We start from the raw sequence: 24,692 nt of genomic DNA, 5'->3' as shown, positions 1-24,692 counted from the left end.
TGTCAAACTGGGCCCTTTTACAGCTACCAGCACCCCGTTGCTCTGTGGCGTCCCCCAAGGATCATCTTTGTCCCCCCTCCTTTTTAATTTGTACCTTCAACCCCTTATTCATTCCTTGGGTAGGTGGGACGTCACCGTGTTCAACTATGCTGATGACCTACAAATTATTTTTCCACTCACCTCCCCTGACGCCATCATTAATTTTCAAACGGTCATGTTACACATCCAGCACTGGATGAATCAAAACCAACTGAAACTCAATCCAGGGAAAACTGAGCTCCTCCTTCCCGGGAGGAGCGTCTCCCACTGGGGCCCCCAGTTCTGGCCCTCCGAGCTCGGCTCTCCGCCTCTTCCAGCTGATTGTGTAAAGAGTCTCGGGGTCATCATTGACTCTCAGCTCAACCTTAAGGCCCAGGTGAGCGCTGTAACCTCCGCCTGTATGTTCCAGCTTTACAGGATACGGAAAGTCTCCCATCTTTTGACCCCGGAAGTCTTGCTACAGGTTATAATAGCACTGGTGATGTCCCGTCTGGACTTCTCCAACTCCCTGTACCACGGCCTCCCAAAATCCCTGCTATCTAGGCTACAGCTTATTCAAAACCAGGCCACAAGACTCGCCTTTAAAATCCCAAGTTGGCAGTCGGCTAGACCCCTGCTCCACCAATTACACTGGCTGCCCATCAGCGAAAGAATAGCCTTTAAGGTCTGCTGCCTGGTTTTTAAAGCTCGGACGGGCTCCTGTCCGGCTTTCGTGAAGTCTTTGGTCACCCCTTACTGCCCCTCCCGCACTCTGAGGTCCATTAATCTCCAGCTTCTGGTCATTCCTCGCTTCAAACTCTCTAGACTAGGCGGCCGCGGCTTTACTCACTTGGCTCCTAAGCTGTGGAACTCTCTTCCACCCTTCCTCAAGACCGAGCCCTCTCTTCTTTCTTTCAGGAAATCTTTGAAAACTCTGTTTTTTTCACATCCCCGTTAAGCCTCTCTGCACATCCCCGGTGGTCTATCAGCGCCAGGAAACTTATGGTGACAGTGCGCTTAATAAATCCCCCTTAACATTAACATTAACATTCTCCTGGCTTGCGGTGGTGGCCGTTCACCACTAGGGTCTGTCCACATGTGTTCTCTGCTCTCTGCCAATGCACACTGTGCACTCTCTGGCTGCACTTGCAGGGTTTACCACCCTCCTCTACTGCTGTGCTTCCTTTATTCTTTTTGGGCGCTGCTTGTGTGAAGTTTTGCTACTTTGTGCTGGGTTACTTGGGGCTCTTGGTGGGGAGTAGCAGTCTTTCCTCGTCCGAAGGACAGGCAGCCTTCTGGGGGTGTCAGTTGCTCTGTTACTTTGAACTGTATCTGCACTACTTTCAGGAAGACCGGTTTATCTTTCTTGCTACAGAGGCCTATTGCCACTGGCTCAGAGGGGCAAGCACACAGCAGGTCTCTCTTTCCCAAATTAATAATGGCCAGTGCCTTGCAGTGCTCCTCTGTGTGTTTTTCATAGCAGGGCATTGATCTGCCTCTCAGTTCACTTTGACTATGAGCCACAACAGCCTTTCATGTATACGCATGCAGACCGTTTCTTTGCAGACTGCTCACTTTTCAATGGCACAATATCTCCAACTAGCCAGTAGGTGGCACTGCAGTGCTATTCTCTACAGGCCGCAGCAGTCTTTCCTCCAATTGCAGGTCTTGACCACTGTTGCAGATGCCAGCAGTGGCGGCTGGTGACATTTGAAAGTGGTAGGTGTAAAAGCTCTGGATGAGTCCCTGTGGCGAGCAAGCGTAACGAGCAAGGCCAGCCATCATAACACGGATTTGGGGGTTCTCCTCGTGAGAAATTTTGAAAAAAGAGTGGGCAAATTGTGCATTTTTCTGCAAATTTTAAAAAGCAGGAAGGTTAATAAAGCAATTCTGAAAGTGTAGTTATGACATCAATAAAGAAATTTCTTGTGAAAAGTCCAGAGGGCAAACAAGACAGGTGGGAAGGAGGGAACAGGAAGGATGTATTATGAAGAGATCCCAGTGAATACAATGATCTTCTCCAAGGAGCTGTAATATTAACCGAGTAAGAGATATTGTATAAGTGGTAACCAACCTAACGTGTCTGTTTGGGAAGGAAGGAGAAGAGGGCATGTTTGCTGCTCTTCTTTGCGGAGGGTTTTAGTGTCTAAGATTTAAAGAAGTTGAAGCATCTTTTACTTGTGACAGGCTGTCAAAGAAACAATGCCTAATATCTAATAATGGTACTGCAGTTATCAACCTTGGAAGGATGAAAGGTTGAGTTGACCTAGTGAAGATTCAAACCCATCTCTTCTAGGCCACACCAATCGTCAGCAGTGAGCCCTAAATGCTCGGGGGCACGGACTTGCATTCGGTAACAAGAGAATCTATTTTTCCATTTCTCTACAATATTTAGCAGAACGTTGTCATAAATTAACATCAGACCAACTGCTGTTCCCTCCAGATTCAAAGCTGTGTAGGTTTTATTACCATAAGAGAATATCTTTCTATCTGTGGAACTTGATTACAGAATTACAGCTTGCACAAGAGAAGTAGTTTGGCGGGATGGGTCCATGCTCTGGAGTCTCCGGTGATTACATAAAGCGCGGAGCGCACACAGCTGCCGCGGATCATCAGGGGTTTACAGAGAAGGGCGCAGCGCTTATTTATTCCACAGTTCCCAGGCGCGGCCACGTGCAACATAAGTTCATATTCCAAATAATGGGTTCGACAGTCAGAATCCCTTGAGCTGTCACTGTGAGGGCCATTAACCAGCAGGACCAAACGAGGCAGGATTGTGCCAGCCTTGATCATGGAGCCCTCTTAGTCCTGTAACAGCTAGCTTTCATGCTGATGTAAACAAAATGTTTGACTTACTCTACCCCAACTAATTGGAACTTCTTTTATCGACGTTGATCGGATGAAAAGCAATGATCGCACATTAGTAGCACTGAGGCACAACCGTTAAACTAAACTGTAAACAGCTCAGGGACACCGACTCCCATCTAATCTGTACTTCAGGAACTGGCTCGGATTCTTATGAGAGCAAAGGCTTGATGGATAACACGCGGAAACCTAGGTGCTGCCCTTGTTAGTCAGATGCACAAGCTAATTTTTAAAATACATTGTTGGTTCTGGTTTGAAAATCGAGCTTTTGGGCTGAAATTTACTAGGAAAGTCAGCTGAAAATCAAAAGTTCCGATATTAATCTGAGTCGAGGCAGCAGCCATGGCGATCACGCCATGCATCTGCTACACGAGAAACCAAATTGATAACATGTCACGGAGTACAAGCGCGTGCTGCATATATGTAAGCGCTGCACGTGTGCTCCGGCCCATTTTTAGTATCTGGCAATTATCTACTAGAACCCACTCTGGTCGGATGGAACTTTTTACTTGCCCAATAGCGTAGAGGGAATAAACACAATTATCAGAAAATGCTGTCCGCAATTTGTCATAATCAAGGACTCGAGACTTAATCTCTTGGCTCTCTGGCTTTTATTATCAGCATAAAGATTTGAAGATACAAACTCCTCAATACGAGGCACAACAAGTACATAGGCACTAACACAAATGCTACTCTACAAAGAATCCGCATACGACTAAAAATAACTAAAAGCACAATTTCTAAAAGCATGAGGTAGAAAACTACCAAGCCAATGTCGATATTAGGGACACTGGACCATACCATCTCTGTCCCTACTCTGTACTAGATGACATCCCTACTTAGCAATCCCTTGAGACCCTCACTCGAGAAAAAGGTGTCCGAGTGAAACTTCCTAAGAAGTCTTCACTTAGAGAGCTTGATCTAAGTTGCCCCCTCTAGCACCTCGCCTAACTCTTCTCTGCTCTGGGCTACTCTGTTCTGCCTCCACCCTCGGGGCGCTTTCCCTAATACAGAACCCCAAATCCCAGAACACGCCCTTAGCACCTCCTCTTCAGCCGGGTCGTCTCTCAGTAATTTTCCATAGAGCGCTGTCCAGTTCCATCGTCCATCAGCATGGCCTTGAGTCCCAGACACCGTCCGCACTAGGAGTTACGATTGGCACATTCCAATGCACTCCCATGTCTGGCTTTAACTACATAAGTCCATTCGTGAACAAAGAACTTATCTACTAACGAGCAACTGTCCTTGCACCTGGGGTGAGATCATGCAAGGCAGACATACTTCACATCTTTTAACTTTGCAATTTACTACAGCCTAAAACCTCTACTGGAATAAATCCTTTTTGGCCTATTGCCCTCGGCTAACATAAGAAAATAACAGGCCTTTCGCCTCAACGATATATGCGAATTCTGGCCACTACTTCGGTTACACAAGCATGTCTAAATCACACTATTGACATTTACGTCTTTCTTTCATGTATGTTTAAACTAAACAGTCTACAATCACGTATTCTAGGCTACACATTTAACATCGCCTGGAGTTTATATATACCAATCTCTTATGCATTTTCTCTAATACATTCACAATATGCTTGTACATAGCTAACACTTCTATTTAAATCGATATAGGTTATACAATTCTTAATACTCTGCACACAAAATACCTGAGTACACATTTGATTATGTGCGGGTGCCAACTAACAGTGAATATAACGCACCCCTACAATTTTCAACCTTTTAAGCGCTACATCACGTGCAAAACAAGAAGCCAACAAAGGTTTTGCAGGCTGAGCCCCAGCGCTTCCGACGCCGCAGGCCAGTGGCATGGCATAGCAATCAGGGACCCCAGTTAGAGAAAAAAAAACATGGTTCATCTGCCCCATTGTCCAGTTGGCCTTACCTTCAGCAAAGCAGCTTCAGTTCGGCAATGCATTCAGTCCTTCTCGCTGAGGGCCCGTTTCAATTACATTAAATAAATCAAGCGGCTGAGGTAAGACCCAAGCACAAGCGAGCAATAGGCAGCACTGTCTGGCAGTGGGCAGCAGCACTCACAAACCCGAGCCACGAGGTGTCTGTGACATAGTCTGCTCGCCTTCGACGTGACGTCACGGTCACAGTCACACTTGTGCCTTCCGTGTAGAAGTGGCCAATCACTGTCCGCATGGCTTCAGAAGCCATGACAGTGATTGGTCATGCTTGGCTACACAGTGCCCATGCGCGGCACCCAATGCTCAGGACTGCGAGCCAATCCAGACGCTGCTCCAGCAGCGCCAGGAGAACGGGATTGGCTTGGGCAGGGGATACTCCCCGCTCTTTAGGAGACCTGGGACTGTAGCAAGAAACAACCCTCGGTCTCCTAATGTGCAGCCTAGTGCGCATGTTCGGACTGGTCGGAAAAATGATCAGCCCAAAACCAAACATGCACACTAGACCACCACCACTGACCCTTGCTGCGCCTGCTGCCAGTGCGTGCCCCACCCCCTTCGGAACCAGCCATTGCACGCCTGTCACCTGAATGCCTCAGGCGTGGCCCGGTGACCTGCCCGAGGCCGGATTAATTATTCGAGTGGTCCTGGAGGAGTAAGTTAAATTAAGTTAATTTAGTGACACAGCGCCCCCAATTGTGTGTAGAGGGGCAACGCCCAAGCGCCCTAATGGATGCACCGACATTGGATGCCGGTGCTGGGCTTCTGTGCAGAGCTGGAGGTGCGGGGATCGATCAGGGCCACCTTTGTGGAATCCTTCAGCCTTTTCAGGTGGGCATTTAATTGTTGCTTGGCAGTCTTCTTTCTGCTGTGTGCTTCATGGCGCTGGGGTTTGGCACTCCCCACGGGGGCAGCTGGCAGCAACTTTACATGGCAAGCGGTTTCTCACCCAGACTGCTACACTTCTTTGGGGGATGGCGGGGGCAAGGCAATAGCTCTGTTCTGCTTCACAGTTTTCTGGCCACAGTGCTTGTTTCCCACACAACACTTTCTGATGGGCAGCTTCTGCTTGCGCTGTCCTTTTTAATTTCTCTTTCTGTGGGGCTATCACACAAGTCACTCTTGCCAGGATAAAGGCGGCAGGTAGCGGGCAGCTTACGGGCGCCTCAATGGGAAGAATCAGTCATTGTGAGGCCCTCCGCATACTTCGATGAGCCCGTGGAGCGTCCGACCTTGGCGCTGCTTTTCTCTTGTTGCTACGCTGCGGGTGCTTGGGCGCAGTCCCCTCACAGGCAGTGCAAGAGGTGGGGTTTCTCTTCTTGGTGTCTATGTCAGCGTGTAGTGCAGATACTGTTCAAAGTAAGAGAGCAACAGACACCCCCAGCGGGCTGCCTGTCCTTTGGACGAGGAAAGACTGTTACTGTCCACCAAGAACCCCAACTAACCCAGCACAAAGTAGCAAAGCCTACAAAGGCAGCGCCCAAAAAGGATAAACAAACCACGGCAGTAGAGGAGGGTGGTAAACCCTGCAAGTGCAGCCAGAAGTAGTAAACAATAAAACAAAACATCCACCGATCCCTCCTCCCACTCCCCCAAAATGCTCAAAGTGCATCTGGAACACTGTGATGGCGAAGGTGTCATCTATGTGTTCATGAGGCAGTCTCACTGCCGGTGGTGGAGGCCAATTCTGCCAGTCGTAGGACGCGGAGGATTTTGGGGCAAGTCAGCTCTCGGAATTCTTGCATGAGGAGGGATATGTGTGAAGGACTGTTTAGAATAAGATGTTTGTGTGTAAATCGTGTGCTGTGAGTGAGGAATGAGAGCTGTTCTGAGGGCGGTGAGCTCTGTAGAGTGGAGAAATGTGCAGAATGGGACCTGTGTCAAGAATTATGAAGGTGGAGGGCTGAGCAGAGAGTGGAGGATAGTCCACGGAGACTGGGGCTGAGCAGAGAGTGGAGGGCTGTGCAGAGAGTGGAGGATAGTCCACGGAGACAGGGCTGAGCAGAGAGTGGAGGGCTGCACAGAGAGTGGAGGATAGTCCACGGAGACGGGGGTTGAGCAGAGAGTGGAGGGCTGTGCAGAGAGTGGAGGATAGTCCACGGAGACGGGGGCTGAGCAGAGAGTGGAGGATAGTCCACGGAGACGGGAGCTGAGCAGAGAGTGGAGGGCTGTGCAGAGAGTGGAGGATAGTCCACAGAGACGGGGGCTGAGCAGAGAGTGGAGGGTTGTGCAGAGAGTGGAGGATAGTCCACGGAGACGGGGCTGAGCAGAGAGTGGGGGGCTGAGCAGAGAGTGGAGGGCTGTGCAGAGAGTGGAGGATAGTCCACGGAGACGGGGCTGAGCAGAGAGTGGAGGGCTGTGCAGAGAGTGGAGGAGAGTCCACGGAGACGGGGCTGAGCAGAGAGTGGAGGACAGTCCACGGAGACGGGGCTGAGCAGAAAGGGGGTCTGAGAGCTCAGGGCTGCCTGTACGGGAATAGGTCGGTAGTGTCTGCAAGGCTGTGCAGAGTGGAGACTGTTCCTGTCCTGCAGTGTTCAGATAGAAGGCCTGGCCTGGATTGGGCAGTGCTGTTCAGTGACTGGCTCTACAGAGAATGAAGTGCTGTGCTGGGGTGAAGAGCTGTGCTGATCAGTGAATGGATATGCAGATATCGAGTGAATAGCTGTGCTGAGAGAAGGATGGTTATTTAAGCATCCCAAAAAGTGAGCCCTGCAAGTGCTAATCTACAACAGTTTCAGCTGCAGTTTTAGGGTGGCTGATGTCTTAAATAGCTGAAAAGATGGAGCTGTGGTATTTTACCACCTTAGCTAGTCGTGAGTGGTTCTGCGTCACAGGAATGTAAAAGCTTGTTCCCCTTTCGACTGAAAGTGTAGCAGCATTTGCTGACATATGAAATGTAAACAACTGAAAATAATGCAATAGCATACACAAAGCAGCATAACAAAAACATGAAAACATAACAGGGCACAACCCAATGAAACAGCCAAAGCAGAACACAATCCAACAACCGCAGTACAACACGACTTCACTTTGCTTCTCTTTCCCAGCAGTCATAACATTTCCCAGCAGTGCGGGTGTTCCCAACAAAGGTGCAGATCTCAGCAGCGGTGATTTATATCAATTCTCTCCCAAAGAACTCCTCTATGTTCTGATGCGCTGTACTGCCAAAGCGGGAACACCCCCAGAACATGCAGAAAGAGCCCCTCTATGTTCTGATGCGCTGTACTGCCAAAGCGGGAACACCCCCAGAACATGCAGAAAGAGCCCCTCTATGTTCTGATGCGCTGTACTGCCAAAGAGGGAACACCCCCAGAACATGCAGAAAGAGCCCCTCTATGTTCTGATGCGCTGTACTGCCAAAGCGGGAACACCCCCAGAACATCCAGAAAGAGCCCCTCTATGTTCTGATGCGCTGTACTGCCAAAGAGGGAACACCCCCAGAACATGCAGAAAGAGCCCCTCTATGTTCTGATGCGCTGTACTGCCAAAGCGGGAACACCCCCAGAACATGCAGAAAGAGCCCCTCTATGTTCTGATGAGCTGTACTGCCAAAGCGGGAACACCCCCAGAACATGCAGAAAGAGCCCCTCTATGTTCGGATGCGCTGTACTGCCAAAGCGGGAACACCCCCAGAACATGCAGAAAGAGCCCCTCTATGTTCTGATGAGCTGTACTGCCAAAGCGGGAACACCCCCAGAACATGCAGAAAGAGCCCCTCTATGTTCTGATGCACTGTACTGCCAAAGCGGGAGCACCCCCAGAACATGCAGAATGAGCCCCTCTGTCTAACACAGGCTTCTCCAACAAATAGCATGTGAGCTACCGGTAGCTCTCCAGGTGACCTGTAAGTAGCGCTCCTGGGTGCAGCCTAGTCAACTAAATTAGAACCTTTTAGTCCTATCCAATTAACATTTGTATGCCAAAATTGACAAGCATGCAATTGAGATGAAAATATGTGTATTTTCATAACTTATTAGCTGTTCGGAGAATATGGCTGCATTTCTAAAATATATTTAAAGCTGATATTTGAGTGATAAAAATCAATCAGTGTTGGGAGAATTATTACCAATAATATTTACTTGGTGCTAGGGGAACTGCAGCTGTGGATGTTGGGTATTACCCATGTACAGGCACTCCACATTAACAAAGCATTCTTTCATTACTGGTAGCAGCTATGTGTCCCAAAAGATTCACAACGGACTTTAGTTTCTTAATTATGTAATTTTCTTTATTCTTTTGTTCAAGTTTTCTGATCTTTTTTTTAAAAGCACAGCATACAGTTCATAGCCGACGTGGCGCGTTTTGTCCCAACGGGGCTTCTTCAACGCTATAAAAATATATACATAGAACATACATTAATATATACAGTTAAAATTTATACAAAAGTTAATTTGGACTAAGCAATTAAACCAAAATCCATACGGTACTTTCCCTACACCATTATAAGACACATACATTCTGACATATGAATCATGAAGAGACATTTTGCAAATTTATGTATTAGGAGATATATACAACACATAAGAGATACCTCACAAAATAATTCGTATAGTCATTTATGACATATTTCAAGCGGTTTGTTAATATATAACTTTTTAATCCTATCAGGATTGCTAAAAGGGTCTCATAAAAGCCTTTCGATAGTAACATTCTGACAGATTATATCCAATAGTCGAATATCTACAGTGAAAGATCAGTTCTTTTCACCATATTGGTGACCAATAGTACAATCAATGATTGAGCGTGGCACAAGTGTGATTCTTTCCATATTTTATAACCAAAAGTGAGACGTGGACCTTTCTACATTGGCACTAATAGATAATATCAAACTATCAAATGACTACAGTAATAGACCTACTCTTATCGCCATGATAGCAAACAGTAATACAGTCTCTGTTGTGTGCAGATGTAAAACTTATCATATTTTGCAGGACCTTTAATTTACTTGTGATCACATAAAGGTTACACATACCTCAACAAAAATGATGCGTCCAAGATCCAACGTGACACTAAGTACTATATAGACAAATATTCAAAAAACTAAAATTGATATGTGTTTACATTTTTAAACATATAAGTATGTGCACATAATAAAAAGCACTATTACTAGCTCAAGTTGGATTTTTGATTTTTTCTTTTATACATTTATTTTAAATTTGAAAAGATATTTTTTCATCTCTAATACTTTTGTACATATAGTCTGATCATTCCAAATCATATGTTTATTTAACTTCTGACAGTATGCCAGTGCAATAGATAACACTGGCAATTACAATCAAACATTCCTGTGTATTTGCAAAGATAGACAACTGTTGTCTAAAAATAAGTGAAGGTTTGATAGCCACAGCCCTATGGGGAATAAGATGCACATGAGGTATGTTTAGGTTTTATAATTAGACCATTTGTAAAATCACGCTATCATGGACTAATCTTAGTCCCACAAAAGACGATCTCTATTAACTTAAACTGTATGTTCAGTATTCAATATAAGACATTATAGTTAGTTCAAAAAGGTCTGAACATGCGACAGTTGTGAATCAGTATATTTGACATAGAAATTACGCTAGATGATAAAATAGCCTAAATGTCTGACTGAATTGCTGAAATTAAACATGAGATGATAATAATACACACACAAGTGTTTAAAGCCATATAATTACTCTTTTACGGAAAAACGCTTCTATACGGAAAATGTTGAGTAGTAACAGTGAAACAGATATGTGTACGACAGGCGCCATATTACAAAACCGATCTAGACATATTGTACGTTTCAAATCCAATTATATGGGATTATATTTCGAAAATATTTTACTATAAAAATTATTGCCGAATGTCAAATCCCTAGTTTCGGACATATGGCACGTTCCCAATTCTCATAAAATATTTATATAAAATAAAGTAAAGTGCATTATATACAAACAAGCGCTGAAAGTCCAAGTTAAACATACAATCTAACCCAATGACCAAAGATTACACATGGCATAATCATACCATACATACACATGTGTAGGTCATAAGGTCAATATTTTATCGCAAACGCGTCCACATACACAAAGTATTCCATCGTTACAGCGGGGCAGATACATGCGTAAATCGACGCCATATTGACGGGATTACGATACAATATCAAGACTCCCAAGATCAGCTAGTGAACAAATACTAAGTACTTAGACGTAACCGAAAAACAAAAATCTGAAAAAGGAAGAAAATTCAGTTCAATTTGAAACATTGATGTTCTGCAAAGGAACACCCAGGATTAAAATACGAAGCACTAATCTTAAATTACTTACGGGCGCAGTAACGTATCTCTGCATAGTCCACAAACAGCGTATCAAGAAATTAGTCAGAAACTAATGTCCTGAAAAGGGCCTCTATATATACATGTTTAATTTAACTGTCTACACCTGTGTGTGACCAACAGGATGTAAACATAGAAATGGAAAGAATAATATTACCACATCCGGTCACCGGCGCAATACGTATCGGCCATTTTGAAGTGTGTTTCCAATAGCAAGAAACACCATAACAAAATATTGTAAATTTATACAAGAACGTACTTTATAAATAAAAACGTAATCTGGCGAACGTGTATTGACGTGTAGAAACTAATGTCCTAAATAGGGCCTCTATGTATATTGAAAAATTTAACTGTCTGCACCTGTGTATGGCCAAATTGATGTAAGCATGGAATCGTAAAAAATAATATTACGACCTCCGGTCACCAGCGCAAAACATGTACGCCATTTTGAAATGTGTTTCCAATAACAAAAAACACCATAGCAAAATATTACAAATTTGTACAGGGATATGCTTTATAAGTGAAAATATAGATTGTTAAGCGTGTATTATAGATCAAGATGATCATTGTCTTAAATAAAGTCAAAAAGTGCTGTAAGCATAGTATGTTACAGATCAGACTATTGTTGTGTCAAGATGAGTCGCCAGACACATATCGGTAATGATCATGAGTATTTTCATGGCGCCAAAGTGTCACAGATGATGCCAAAAACCTCCCACCGATGTATTCTATTAAATGCACCACCCATATGTGTCATCTTAAATGAGGGGGTACTGACAGTTTGTTAGATTTATCAGCAAAAATTCATTATTAAAACATTATACTTTGTCAAATATATAAAGCGTATCCGCCACATTCGAAAGGGCTTCTAACCAAGAGTAACTTTGGTGTAAATCAACCCTATCGAAAACATTAATGAAACAATTGCATTAAATTCTGAAAAAAATGTACTTATATAGTAATAAACTACTTTATAAGAAATAATGGAATTCATTATTGACATTAAGACCAAACATTACAGTTCGTAAACGACAAATCCAAAGGACCTCAGTTTGTCTAAGATAACCAGCATGAAACATTACTCTTGTGTCTTCTGGATGGGTTTCATGTATATGGACAGATACAGGATATCTCTCATCTCTGTTTTTTATGGCCCTTACATGCTCCTGTATACGTACTTTCAAGCTACGAATACTGCTTCCAATAGATGCTTTACCACATGCACACTTTAGAAGGTAAACAGTATGTGTGGTGTTGCAATTGATGTAAGACTTAATTTTGAATTCCCTTGAGTTGTTATATTGGAAAGTTGATATTTTGTTTACACCCAGGCTACATATATTACAGTTGCCACAGATAAAGAACCCAAAAGGTTTTTCTGGTAACCAGGTTTGTAAAGATATCTTAGGCTGCTTCACATAACTTGGACAAATTATATTCTTTATGGTTCTTCCTCTTTTGTATATTACCTTTGGTTTTGAAGAAACCATATCTGCTGGTAGAGTGTTTGATGCAAGTGCCAATTTTATCTAAGTATGTTAAAGATTTGTCCGCTATATGAATTATATTCAGTTATGAATGCCAGGTCAACATGACTTGCATTATCTTTCTTATGCTTGGTCTTTAAAAAGATGGATTTTCTATCCACCTGAGTAATTCTATCTTCAGCTTTCTGTAGACAATCTCTGTCATAACCTCTTTGGCCAAAGTTTTTCTTAATTTTCTGAACTTGTGACACAAATGTATGTTCTTCACAACAATTACGACAAGCTCTCACCATTTCCCCAAAAGGGATCGAGGAGATGGTAGCTTTGGGATGACAGCTCGTAGCGTGAAGGACGCTATTACAGGCAGTAGACTTTTTGAAGATATCACTATGTATTACGTTCTCCTTTACATATAGTCTAAGATCCAAAAAGTCTGTCTCCTGTTTAGAGCTCTTTATTGTAAGTTTAACGTTAAACCTGTTGTTGTTCAAATAATAATTGTGAGACCGGCCTTGTGGCGTGGACCCTCCCGACCAGTAAGCAACCCTGCAACCACCCCTGATCCCCGGTATTACAGACTTCCGGCCACCATGGCCCAACAAACTCGATGGCCGGCCGGGGCCCCAGCCAAACCCAAGACACTACCACGCATGCCCGGCTGAGGGAGAGAGAAACCCCCAAGCCAGACTGGGGGACGCCACCTCTGTCACACCCCTGATCTCCTCCCCATGGAGGGTTTCGATCGGCCACCAGGCCCCCGGTGAGCGGGCGCCTCGCATGCTGGGCGTCTGGAGTCCCTCCCAGACCCACCTGAACAGATCAAGGGGCCGAGCGACAGGAAATCCAGACACACCGCCCCCAGGCACGAGGACCCCTCTCGGCGAGGACTCCGGACTTCAAAGAGGAGGGGGGAGTATAACAAGGGGTGCGGAAGGGACAGGCGGCAGAGAAGACCTGGACCTACGAGAGCCCTGCTGACCTGGTCGCGGCTCGATCGATCTCTGAACCCAAGGACGCTACCTGACCCACTGAACCATTTGAGCCCTGTTGACGCTGTCGCGGCTCCCCGAACTCTGAACCATCTGAGCCCTGCTGACGCTGTCGCGGCTCCCCGAACTCTGAACCATCTGAGCCCTGCTGACGCTGTCGTGGCTCCCTAAACTCTGAACCATCGGAGCCCCGCTGACGCTGTCGCGGCTCCCCGACTCTGAAACCACCTGTGCCTGCTGAGTGACTCACGGCGCTCCCCTCCAGGAGAATCGGCAGAGATTGCCGAGAGAAACCACATCCCCCAGCTCGAGGATTGAGAGTGGTGCGAAGGATACTCCGCAGAGACACTGAACTCAAAGACTGTCCCGCTACCCCAATACCCCCATCACGAAACCACCGCCGCTGGTGGCATTGATTTAATAACTGCACCTCGGATCATAAATATCCCCTAAAACTATCGATAAAGTATACTGTCTTACGAAGAACTACTGTATGGTGTCCCTCTGTCAGATAGTGTAAGTTCAGCGTGTGCGATCCTAGGAACGAGACCCTTCCAGGAAGGGCCTCCCCGCCCTTGCTCGGCCTAACTCTGGGAGAGGTGGGTCAAAGGGTGGTCAGGAACGTATTCCGAAGCCCCCCGGAGAACGCCTTTCCAACAATAATCTTCCTCAAGTTCTTAATCGCTGCCCTTCCATATGAGGAAGATATCATCAATATATCTACTGAAAAACAGAATATTGCCAATCCATTTGCCTGCCCCTGAGCCCCAGGCATGCTCCATCTTATACAACCCCATGAAGCGGTTCGCATAAGATGGAGCAAACGTGAAGCCCATAGCGGTGCCCTGTTTTTGAAGAAACCACTCCCCATTGTGCATAAATGCATTCTGTGTTAGAATCAGCTCTGACATCTGTAACAACATGTGTGTATGTTGTAAGTGTTTTGCATTACGTTTGTACAAGTAAAATTTCAATGCTCTTAGACCATAGTCTGTCTGTATACATGTATAAAGACCTTCCACGTCCATAGTAACAAACGTGAAAATGTCCTTCTCCCATTTAAGATCTTCCAATTTACAGATTAAATCTTTACTGTCTCTTAGATAGGATGGTAAATTTAGTACAAAAGGATGTAAAAAACTGATCTACGTATTCTGCCATTCTCTCAGTGTTGCCTCCATTGCCTGATATTATTGGCCATCCTGGTGGAAAGAGGCCCCCTTTATGTATTTTATAGAAATTCAAATGTGGTAGATACACTTTATATATTCCGTACACATATCGGTTTCACTGTTACTACTCAACATTTTCCGTATAGAAGCGTTTTTCCGTAAAAGAGTAATTATATGGCTTTAAACACTTGTGTGTGTATTATTATCATCTCATGTTTAATTTCAGCAATTCAGTCAGACATTTAGGCTATTTCATCAATCTAGCGCAATTTCTATGTCAAATATACTGATTCACAACTGTCGCATGTTCAGACCTTTTTGAACTAACTATAATGTCTTATATTGAATGCTGAACATACAGTTTAAGTTAATAGAGATCGTCTTTTGTGGGACTAAGATTAGTCCATGATAGCGTGATTTTACAAATGGTCTAATTGTAAAACCTAAACATACCTCATGTGCATCTTATTTCCCATAGGGCTGTGGCTATCAAACCTTCACTTACTTATTTTTAGACAACATAATACAGTTGTCCATCTTTGCAAATACACAGGAATGTTTGATTGTAATTGCTAGTGTTATCTATTGTACTGGCATACTGTCAGAATTTAAATAAACATATGATTTGGAATGATTAGACTATATGTACAAAAGTATTAGAGATGAAAAAATATCTTTTCAAATATAAAATAAATGTATAAAAGAAAAAATCAAAAATCCAACTTGAGCTAGTAATAGTGCTTTTTATTATGTGCACATACTTATATGTTTAAAAATGTAAACACATACCAATTTTTGTTTTTTTTTATTGATTCATGATTTTCGAATATTTGTCTCTATAGTACTTATTGAAACGTTGGATCTTGCACGCATCATTTTTGCTGAGGTATGTGTAACCTTTATGTGATCACAGGTAAATTAAAGGTCCTGCAAAATACAATAAGTTTTACATCTGCACACAACAGAGACTGTATTACTGTTTGCTATCATGGCGATAAGAGTAGGTCTATTACTGTACTCATTTGATAGTTTGATATTATCTATTAGTGCCAATGTAGAAAGGTCCACTTCTCACTGTTTGGTTATAAAATATGGAAAGAATCACATGTGCCACGCTCAATCATTGATTGTACTATTGGTCACCAATATGGTGATAAGAACTGATCTCTCACTGTAGATATTCGACTATTGGATATAATCTGTCAAAATGTTACTATAGAAAGGCTTTTATGAGACCCTTTTGGCAATCCTGATAGGATTAAAAAGTTATATATTGACAAACCGCTTGAAAAAAGTCATAAATGACTATAAGAATTATTTTGTGAGGTATCTTCTATGTGTTGTATATATCTCCTAATACATAAATTTGCAAAATGTCTCTTCATGATTCATATGTCAGAATGTATATGTCATATAATGGTGTAGGGAAAGTACCGTATGGATATTGGTTTAATTGCTTAGTCCAAATGAACTTTTGTATAAATTTTAACTGTATATATTAATGTATATTCTATGTATATATTTTTATAGGCTTGAAGAAGTCCCGTTGGAACGAAACGCGCCGCGTTGGCTATGAACTGTATGCTGTGCTTTTAAAAAAAAAGATCAGAAAACTTGAACAAAAGAATAAAGAAAATTACATCATTAAGAAACTAAAGTCTGTTGTGAATCTTTTGGGAGACATTGTGTTATTGTTCATTTTCAGTTACTGACGTATACAATTGTCTGTTACATATAACCATAGCTGTGTGCTGAGCCATTCCTGCTTCTTGTAATTCTGGATTTGCCAAATAATAGGGACGTAAGAAGGTCACGCCCCTGGCTCTCTGCACCGCACCTTTGCAAGTATACCATAGAACACCAGATTGACTGGTGCAGGTTTCTAGTGCCCTGACCTTTTGTTTTTTCTGCACTGGTAGCAGCTATGCCTGATGCACCGAAGTGATCACTGCTGGTAATCTTTGCATATGGCGGCCACCAATGTAATCTTGCCTGATGTGGTCACTATTACATCTCTAATGCTTGCAGCTCGGGAGGATTTTCATTGGACGCTCTTATTACAGAAAAGGCTGGAGACCCCTGGTCTAACAGCAGAAACTCTCCAACATGCTGAACATTGTTAATATATGAATGATATCAAAAGAATGTGAGCAGAGACTCTTAGGTGCAACTTATTGCAAATACTCGTATAACAAAAAAAATTAAAGCGAATTAAGAAGTGAGGAATCATAAAGGACAGTCTTTAGTTACCTGCAAAACTGCACATCCATCTCCACTCTAGAAGAAAAACACAAGAAGAAAAAAGGAATATGAAAACAAGCAGAAAATACACAAATACAGGTCTACAATCGGGGTCTACAATTTAAAAAGTCATATTTTTATTGGAAATGTTTGAAATCTAATATACTGAAAAAGGCCCTTACTCCTATCCCTAACCCATACTCCACCCCAATGCTAACTGTTCAGCATCCCTTAGTCCAATTTTAATCCCATTCGAGATCCATAAACATAACCGAGCATAACTCTGTTCTATACCTCAACCGAAATCCATTCCTCACCAAAACCGTACCCTAATTCCCTACCCCATAACAATGAATCCAAGCCCAACATTTTATCCTAACCTTCACCCATATCACCTAACTCTTAGCCTTACCTTGGCCCTAACCCTAACTATTAACCATAACCCTTCCCTAACCCCATACCATTCCCTAAAATGAACCCTTGACTTAACCCCCCACAATCCATTCAAAAATCACTTGCATTACATTTTTGTACTATTATACAAACTATTTTGTTTATACATTAATTTCTGTTTCATTTGTAAAAAAATAAATACATCCATTCATTTGAAGACATTTTCAGTATATTAACCTTATGTCAGAGCCTCTTTGAGTCATGACTTTTCACATGGTTATTGCCAACGGTACACAGCATAGAACGCCATTCGAGATCCTGTGTGCCATATATAGGTGCCTGAAGGCAGATCTCCCACTACCCTTTAGGACAAGATAAAGTGCTCCCAGCCCTCTAGAATAGATTTCCATTGTACAATATCTATGCCCCAAGTCTCATGATCTGCGAAGCAAAAAACACTCGCTTTCATATTGAAACTGCCTGTGCTCTCTGCTACCACATTGGTGGTTTCCTTCTAAAATGTTAAAGATATGTAACTGAACAATCAGAACAAGTAATATCGATGACATTAGTTCTTGGAAAGCATGCCTCTTACACCAAGGATGACCATGTATCCACAACTGCCATGCCTAGGACAGGAATGACTTCACTTATTGTGAGTTTTGTAAAGTGCTGTTTGTTGCTTAACCGATACTTCACAGCTGATAGTGTACAAATAAGTGACGGGACAGGGAGACTGAAGTCTAATCGGAAGGATGGATTTTGTGTCTGATGTTCCTCAATAGAAACTCTTGGTCTGTGATGAGTTCTGTTAGAAATCAAGTCTGGATAGTTCTCTTTTCAAGAGTTTCCTGAAATGTAAATGATGGGCAAAGGGCCTTCCACCCATCCTTCAACCTCTTGAACGACTGTTGACGGATAAGGTCGGCTGATGATTAACAGAGGTTTCAGCTGGGGTGGAGCATACGGGCAATTCCTGCAGGTACTCCAGACCTTTGCCCATGTGGGCATTGGTTGTGGGACTGAGAACACTGTATACCGCATCACAAAAAATATAACCATGTTGTTTCTCTCAGAGCACCTAGACGTGTGCACTATATAAACAAAACAAACCACATGAACCAAGGTTTCATGTTATGCATTCTAGAGAAAATGCATGTATTCTTTAGATATCCTTCGGAACATAAACTCCCAAGTTTGTGTAAATTGATATCACATTCACTGTCCAGGTTGGCCACAAATTGTCTCTGCCCACTGGGCCAGTGAATAGAGCTACATATTATTGCATGACACTGTCCTAGTCCAGCTCACTTTAGCTCTAACAGTGCATCCCAGTGTCAAAAGATGCCAGAGAAAATTAGACACTGGCTGCTTCTCTATCAGCCTTGTTTGTGCACCACCGGAGAGTAAACCCTAGATCTTTAAACTTTCTCACAGCCTGAGGAAAATGCTACTTACCCTCAACAATGAACTCTTTAATGGGATGCCATATCTACCTATAGATTCTTCACCTCGTGAATCTCTCCAGGTGCTAGATCAAATTCAGGAAATGTATAGCTTTCCCGTACTGACCAGTGGTGCGATGGCTCCAAGTCAGCTCTGACTCTTCATCCCTATACCTCCCATCCAAACCAGACATTATGAAGCTACTGTGCACTCTCACATCAGTTCTCCACCTTTTTCTCCCCCAGGCCCTTAGAGGCAGAGAGAGGCCTAATGAACTAAAGGAATCCCTAAAAGGCGGAGATAGGCCTGACAAGCTTAAAGAAATCCCTTAGATGTGGAGATCGGCCTGACGAACTAAAACAGATGCAGTACACAATACTTCATCTGTTACTATTTAGCCAGCACAGTATCCAATCATCAGAGTGGGGAATTATGTGGGTCGGCAAGGAACCAGCAGGTAGTAAGAGTAGGCACCAGAAGGATTATGTTACTTACCCTGTAAACATCTGTTCTTGGCATGTAGTGCTGTAGATTCACATGCTCTGCATACTCCTGCCATCTAGGGTTGGGTCCAAATATGTGCAAGTGGTTTATCTTCAATGTCTTTTGAGTCACGAGGTAAAGTGACTCCTCTAGGTGATAATGTGCATGGGCATTGACTTGATTGTATTCCAGCAGACAGGCAGGTGAGAATGGAGTGTTAGTAAGTATCAGTAAATAGATGTCCATGCATATGAAGAGGTAAAAGGAACTGCAACGGCCACAGGTGTCCAATGAGCAGGGTAGGCAGCATGTGAATCTACAGCTCTACATGCCAAGAACAGATACTTACAGGGTAAGTACCATAATCCGTGTGAGGCATGCAAGCTGTAGATACACATGCTTTGCACAGACTGTAAAGTGGTGCCTTCCATAAGCGGTGGCTAACCTGTGGGTGTTGCAGTTGTTTGGCAAGTGTGCGACGCACTGCCTGACGCACATTAGCTTGTTGCCATGCTAGAACATACACACAGTAATGTTTAGTGAAAATGTGTGGTGTAGACGATGTAGCTGCCTTACATATGTCAGCTATTGGGATATTGACCAGGAAACCCATGGAAGCCCCTATTTTACTAATACAGTGTGCTCTAGGGGGTGTAGGTGAAGTCCTTTTAGCTTTGACATAATATGTCTGAATACATTTAATTATCCATCTAGAAATGACTGAATTGGATATGAGCTTTCGTTTGTGAGGGGGCGAAAAAACAACAAAGAGTCGTTTGGTTTTACAAAAGTTTTTGGTTCTGACAATGTAATAGATTAGAGCTCTTTCAACATCTAGTGTATATACAGCCCTTTCCACGACTGAGTCTGGTTGAGAAAAGTAAATGGGTAACAACTGATTGTTAAAGGAGTAAAGAAAAAAACACATTTGATAGGAATTTGGGTTGGTGCGCAGAACCATTCTACTCCTGTGTAGTTGGAAGTAAGGTTCTTCTAAGGTTAGTGCCTGGAGGCCACTGACACACCTAAGTGAAGTAATGACAATTAAAGAAGCGACATTGCAAGATAGAAATTGCAGGGAAAAGTTATGGAATGGTTCAAATGGTGGAGCCATAAGTCTGATAAGAAGGGTATTGAGATTCCACGTGGGTGCAGGTGGAATTCTGGGTGAAATTACTCTCTTAAGGACGTCCAGAAATGCCTTCATAACAAAGATAAGTGTTGCCTGTTTTGGAGATAAGCGAGATGTAAGCGTATTGAAGTGAAGGGAAGGTCAGAAAGCTATAAATGGAGAAGGTACCAAACTATGTTTTGCACTGTTGCATTAAATGGATCAATGTGCTTATTATGGGAATAAAAGATAAATCTTTTCCATTTAGCTGCATAGCATGCTCTAGTTGTAGACCTACGAGCTTCTTTGAGAATGGTCATACATTCAGGTAACCAAATTCTATGACCTCAGGAGCCAAATCGCAAGGTTGAGTTCCTTTGGATATGGACGCCTGATTTTTCCATGGTTCTAAGTGAGAATGTTCAGACTGAGGTAAAGCTTCTCATGCGGAACTACTGAGAGTTCGAGTAGTGCTGTGAAACAGGGTTGGCGAGCTAGTTGAATGAGGGCGAGAGAAGTTTGCCTGAGCCTCCGAACTAGACACGGAAGAAAAGGGAGAGGCAGAAAAGAGTAGGCAAATATCCTTTACCAGTTCATCCATAGAGTATTGCCTTTGGATAGCGGGTATGGGAAACTGGAGGCGAAGTTTGGTCATTTTGCGTTGTCTGCGGTTGCAAACAGGTCTATCTGTGGAAACGCCCACTTGCGGAAGTATGGGAAGAGGACTAAGGGTGGAGTTCCCACTCATTGAATTACTGCCTGACCCTGCTGAATAGGTCGGCTAAGTTATTGCCTGTTACTGGGAGGTGTTCCACTAACCGATGGATGCTGTGACGCATTGCTCAATGCCAAATGGTCTGAGATAGGCGTGTTAACTCTAGAGAGTGTCCCGCCCGCTTTCGTACACAGTACATGGCTTGGCAGTATTGACAACATTGCCTATCAGGTGAGGTAGAAACGCTTTCAAAGCTAGGTGAATAGCTTGGGGTAGTTGATGTGGAGACCCTGGTGTTTGGTGTCCCAGAGACCCTGAACTATAAGATCTTGCAGGTCAACACCCTATCTTGTGAGGGATGCGTCCGCTGCCAGAAAGAATTGTGGAACGGGGTAGTTAAATGGCCACAGTTTTAACAAGTTGCGCCACTGCAGATAGCGATGAGTGCGGCTGTCTATCAACACCAGATTATCTAACTGAACCTGTGACCGAAACCACTGGCGTGATAGACGTTCTTACAACAGATGCGTGTCTAATCATGCATGTGGCACTATGGCGATGCAAGAGGCCATCGTACCCAACAGAAGCATTACTGTTCTGACCCAGAGTTGTTGATTGGTTTAAAAGCGTGCTAGCCGGGTTTGAACATTTTGATCCTTGCATCATTGAAATAGGCTAATCCCAGTTGTGTGTTGAGATTAGCACCTAGATATGGCTGAACTTGTAATGGGTGAAGATGGGATTTTTATTCGTTGATGGTAAACCCTAGTTGATGGAGCAGGTCTATCGTGACCTGAGTTTGTTGGTGGCACAGAGGATGGGTACTGGCTTTGATAAGCCAGTCGTCCAGATATGGGAAGACATGGATGTTTTGTCTGCGTAGATGTGCTGCTACCACTGCAGTAGTACCCTGAATGGGAAGAGATTGAACTGATAATGCTTGCCGGCTACGACAAACCTGAGGTATTTGCAGTCTGCTGGATGGATTGGGATGTGGAAATTGACATCCTTCGAGGCTCGTGCTGACAAAGTCGCCCTGCTCAAGAAGTAGGATCACGTCTTGGAGGGTGATCATATGGAAATGCTCGGACAGGATGTAATGTTTTAAAGGTCTTAGATCTAGGAGGGGCTGTGGTGAGCTGTCCTTTTTGGGATGAGAAAGTACAGGGAGTATACCCTCTACTCTATGAAGAGGGATAGGTTCTATAGCTCCTTTGAGCAAGAGAGCTTGAACTTCCTGTGTGAGCAGTGTTTAAAGTTCCAGAGAGAGTTTGTGAATGAGCGGTGGAGCGTTTGGAGGAGTGGTGATGAGCTCCAGACAATAACCGTGCAAATAATTTCCAACACCCACTGATCCGATGTTATGGATTGCCAGTTGGGGAGAAACACTTGTAATCGACCCCCGGCAGGTGTTAAATAATCAGGGGTAAGGAGAAGCGAGTCACTGCTTTGTGATGGGTGTGGCACCATGTGAGGGAGCAACCCTACCATGATCCTTGGAGTTGTTACCCTTGTACGTGCCCCTGTAATATCCGCGTGAAGGGAAGCTGTGACTTTGTGCACAATATGATGAAGAAACATAAGCAGCCCAAGCAGAATTTATCTACAATAGGAACTCCCATCAGAATTAGAAGAAGGCCGGTGAGCACAGTGTCATTACCACCAGATATAATATCCTTCAAGCCAACACGACAAGCAAAGGCAGATTCACTAGAAGATTGCAAACGAGAGGGAGATTCCAGAAGGGCCTCTGAGGCTGTTCAGACAGTCCCAAAATATGACACTGCCCATAGGCAGAGAAGATGGGGAGTAGGAACAGCGTTCTAAATGTTTAACAGAAGTTCATCTCTTAACCCAGCCCTCCAACAACCAGCAGCCTGCTCATATATCCTCCATAATTCATGCATAGGAGAAGTCTGTCATACACACTAGGAATGAATATGGGCCTGTCTGGCCTCCTACTGTACTCGCCCGGCTCCTGATTCGAAATGATGGGAGCTCTCGAAGGGTAAATTCAGTACATCAGCCTTGCGGCCCTCAATGTGCTTCAGGCACCACACCAAGCCCTAAGATGAAGAGATACAGAGGAGCCCAATAACCTGGCTGAGTCCACTGTGTCATAACCAGAGATAAGGACTTGTTCACCAGCTCCAAAACCACTGCACTCATGTGATCAGGAAGAATTGAGACTATCATCTGGTCAAAGAGCACAGGAGTAGCAGACCAGCAGGAATAGAGCATTTCAAAAGTGGAGGGCCATACCTCCCGAGAAAACCTGTCTCCAGACAGAGCAGATGAAGAAGAATAATGGAGGTTGTTGTCTAAGTAGGTGTGAACTCAGGGTTAGAACACAAAATAGTTGGGTAATTAGGAGCCAGGCGATAACGGCGGACAACTTGACCACTGACCAGCATTAAGGAAACCACTGTACTCCAAACAAGATTAATGGATTCTGTTATATCCTGCTTAGTTACTTATGTTTGTCCTAGTTTACCTAGCTCCTAGCTGCTCAGGCAGTGTGAGTGTTCTGAGTGGAATGTTGGCGTGATGGAGATGCTTGGAATGTTGGTGTGATGGAGATGCATGAAATGTTGGTGCGATGGAGATGCTTGGAATGTTGGTGTGATGGAGATGCATGGAATGTTGGTGTGATGGAGATGCATGAAATGCTTGGGTGCCATTGATAAGGACGTGTCCATTGATGAGGACGTGTGCATTGGTAAGGATGTGTCAATTGATGAGGACGTGTCCAGGACTCATTTATTAGCTCATGCGAGGCATACATGTGGCCCCTCTAGGTAACCAATTCAGAAAACTCCTGGACCTGAGGAAGAACAGAACACTACTAGACCTCATATCTGCGACCCTAGAGGAGCCCGAAAGGACTGGACCTTCTCCCTGTTCTACCCAGGACAAAGAAGTGAACTCCAAGTGTCATAAGGCTGACTACCAGCTAAATTTACAGGGACACAAGCAACAAGAAGTGTTTTGGGCATCTGACCAGAGGCAATAGGCCTGGACCGGACCCTGCTGTTTAGCCTCTGTCTTACACCATAAGTCTCGAAGTGCCTACCCTGAGGTCATGGGTGGCTCTGGAAGTGTACTCCTGTGGTGGATTGGGACTTAAAGGACTAAAGTCAGAAGGTAAAATCTTTGGCCAGGATGAACCTGGATGGTGCTCCATGGTGGTCACAGTCAAATTGCCTCTATGTTCCAGGCTACGGCGACCATTCAATATCATTGGCACTTTCTGCTTCTTGGCACTATTCCTATTTAAAACTTTAAAATATCATAACATTACCCTTAATGGATTTTGGCATTATGGTGTCATTCTGTTTACAAAAATGTCCTCCATTTTTCTAATTTGGTTTGGAATTTTTATTGTATTGCATTGTGACTATATTACCCTTTTGATACTGCATAAATACTGCACAGTGTCCTAAGTTAAGCCTGTCTTCTCTGTGCCATAGCTACCAGGAGGATGAGCTCAGGTTAATTTAGTAGCTTTGAGGGTTCAACATGATAAAAGTTGGGATTATTACTTGAGGTG

General features: G+C 43.8%; 1 protein-coding gene across 1 annotated transcript in view; it reads right to left on the bottom strand.

Annotated features, from left to right (window-relative positions):
- The window catches only part of LOC146869567 (E3 ubiquitin-protein ligase TRIM39-like), a 164,672-nt gene that overhangs the window by 12,735 nt on the left and 127,245 nt on the right, over positions 1-24,692 (bottom strand). The window contains exon 6 of the mRNA XM_085606262.1: positions 17,004-17,030. Within this exon, the coding sequence (XP_085462388.1) occupies positions 17,004-17,030 (27 nt within the window). The remainder of the gene's footprint in view (positions 1-17,003; positions 17,031-24,692) is intronic.

The sequence above is a fragment of the Triturus cristatus genome, chromosome 1_1 (assembly GCF_964204655.1).
Source record: "Triturus cristatus chromosome 1_1, aTriCri1.1, whole genome shotgun sequence".
NCBI classification, from domain to species: Eukaryota; Metazoa; Chordata; class Amphibia; order Caudata; family Salamandridae; genus Triturus; species Triturus cristatus.
The sequence above is the reverse complement of the archived record's forward strand: the minus strand, read 5'-3'. Positions and strand labels throughout refer to the sequence as shown.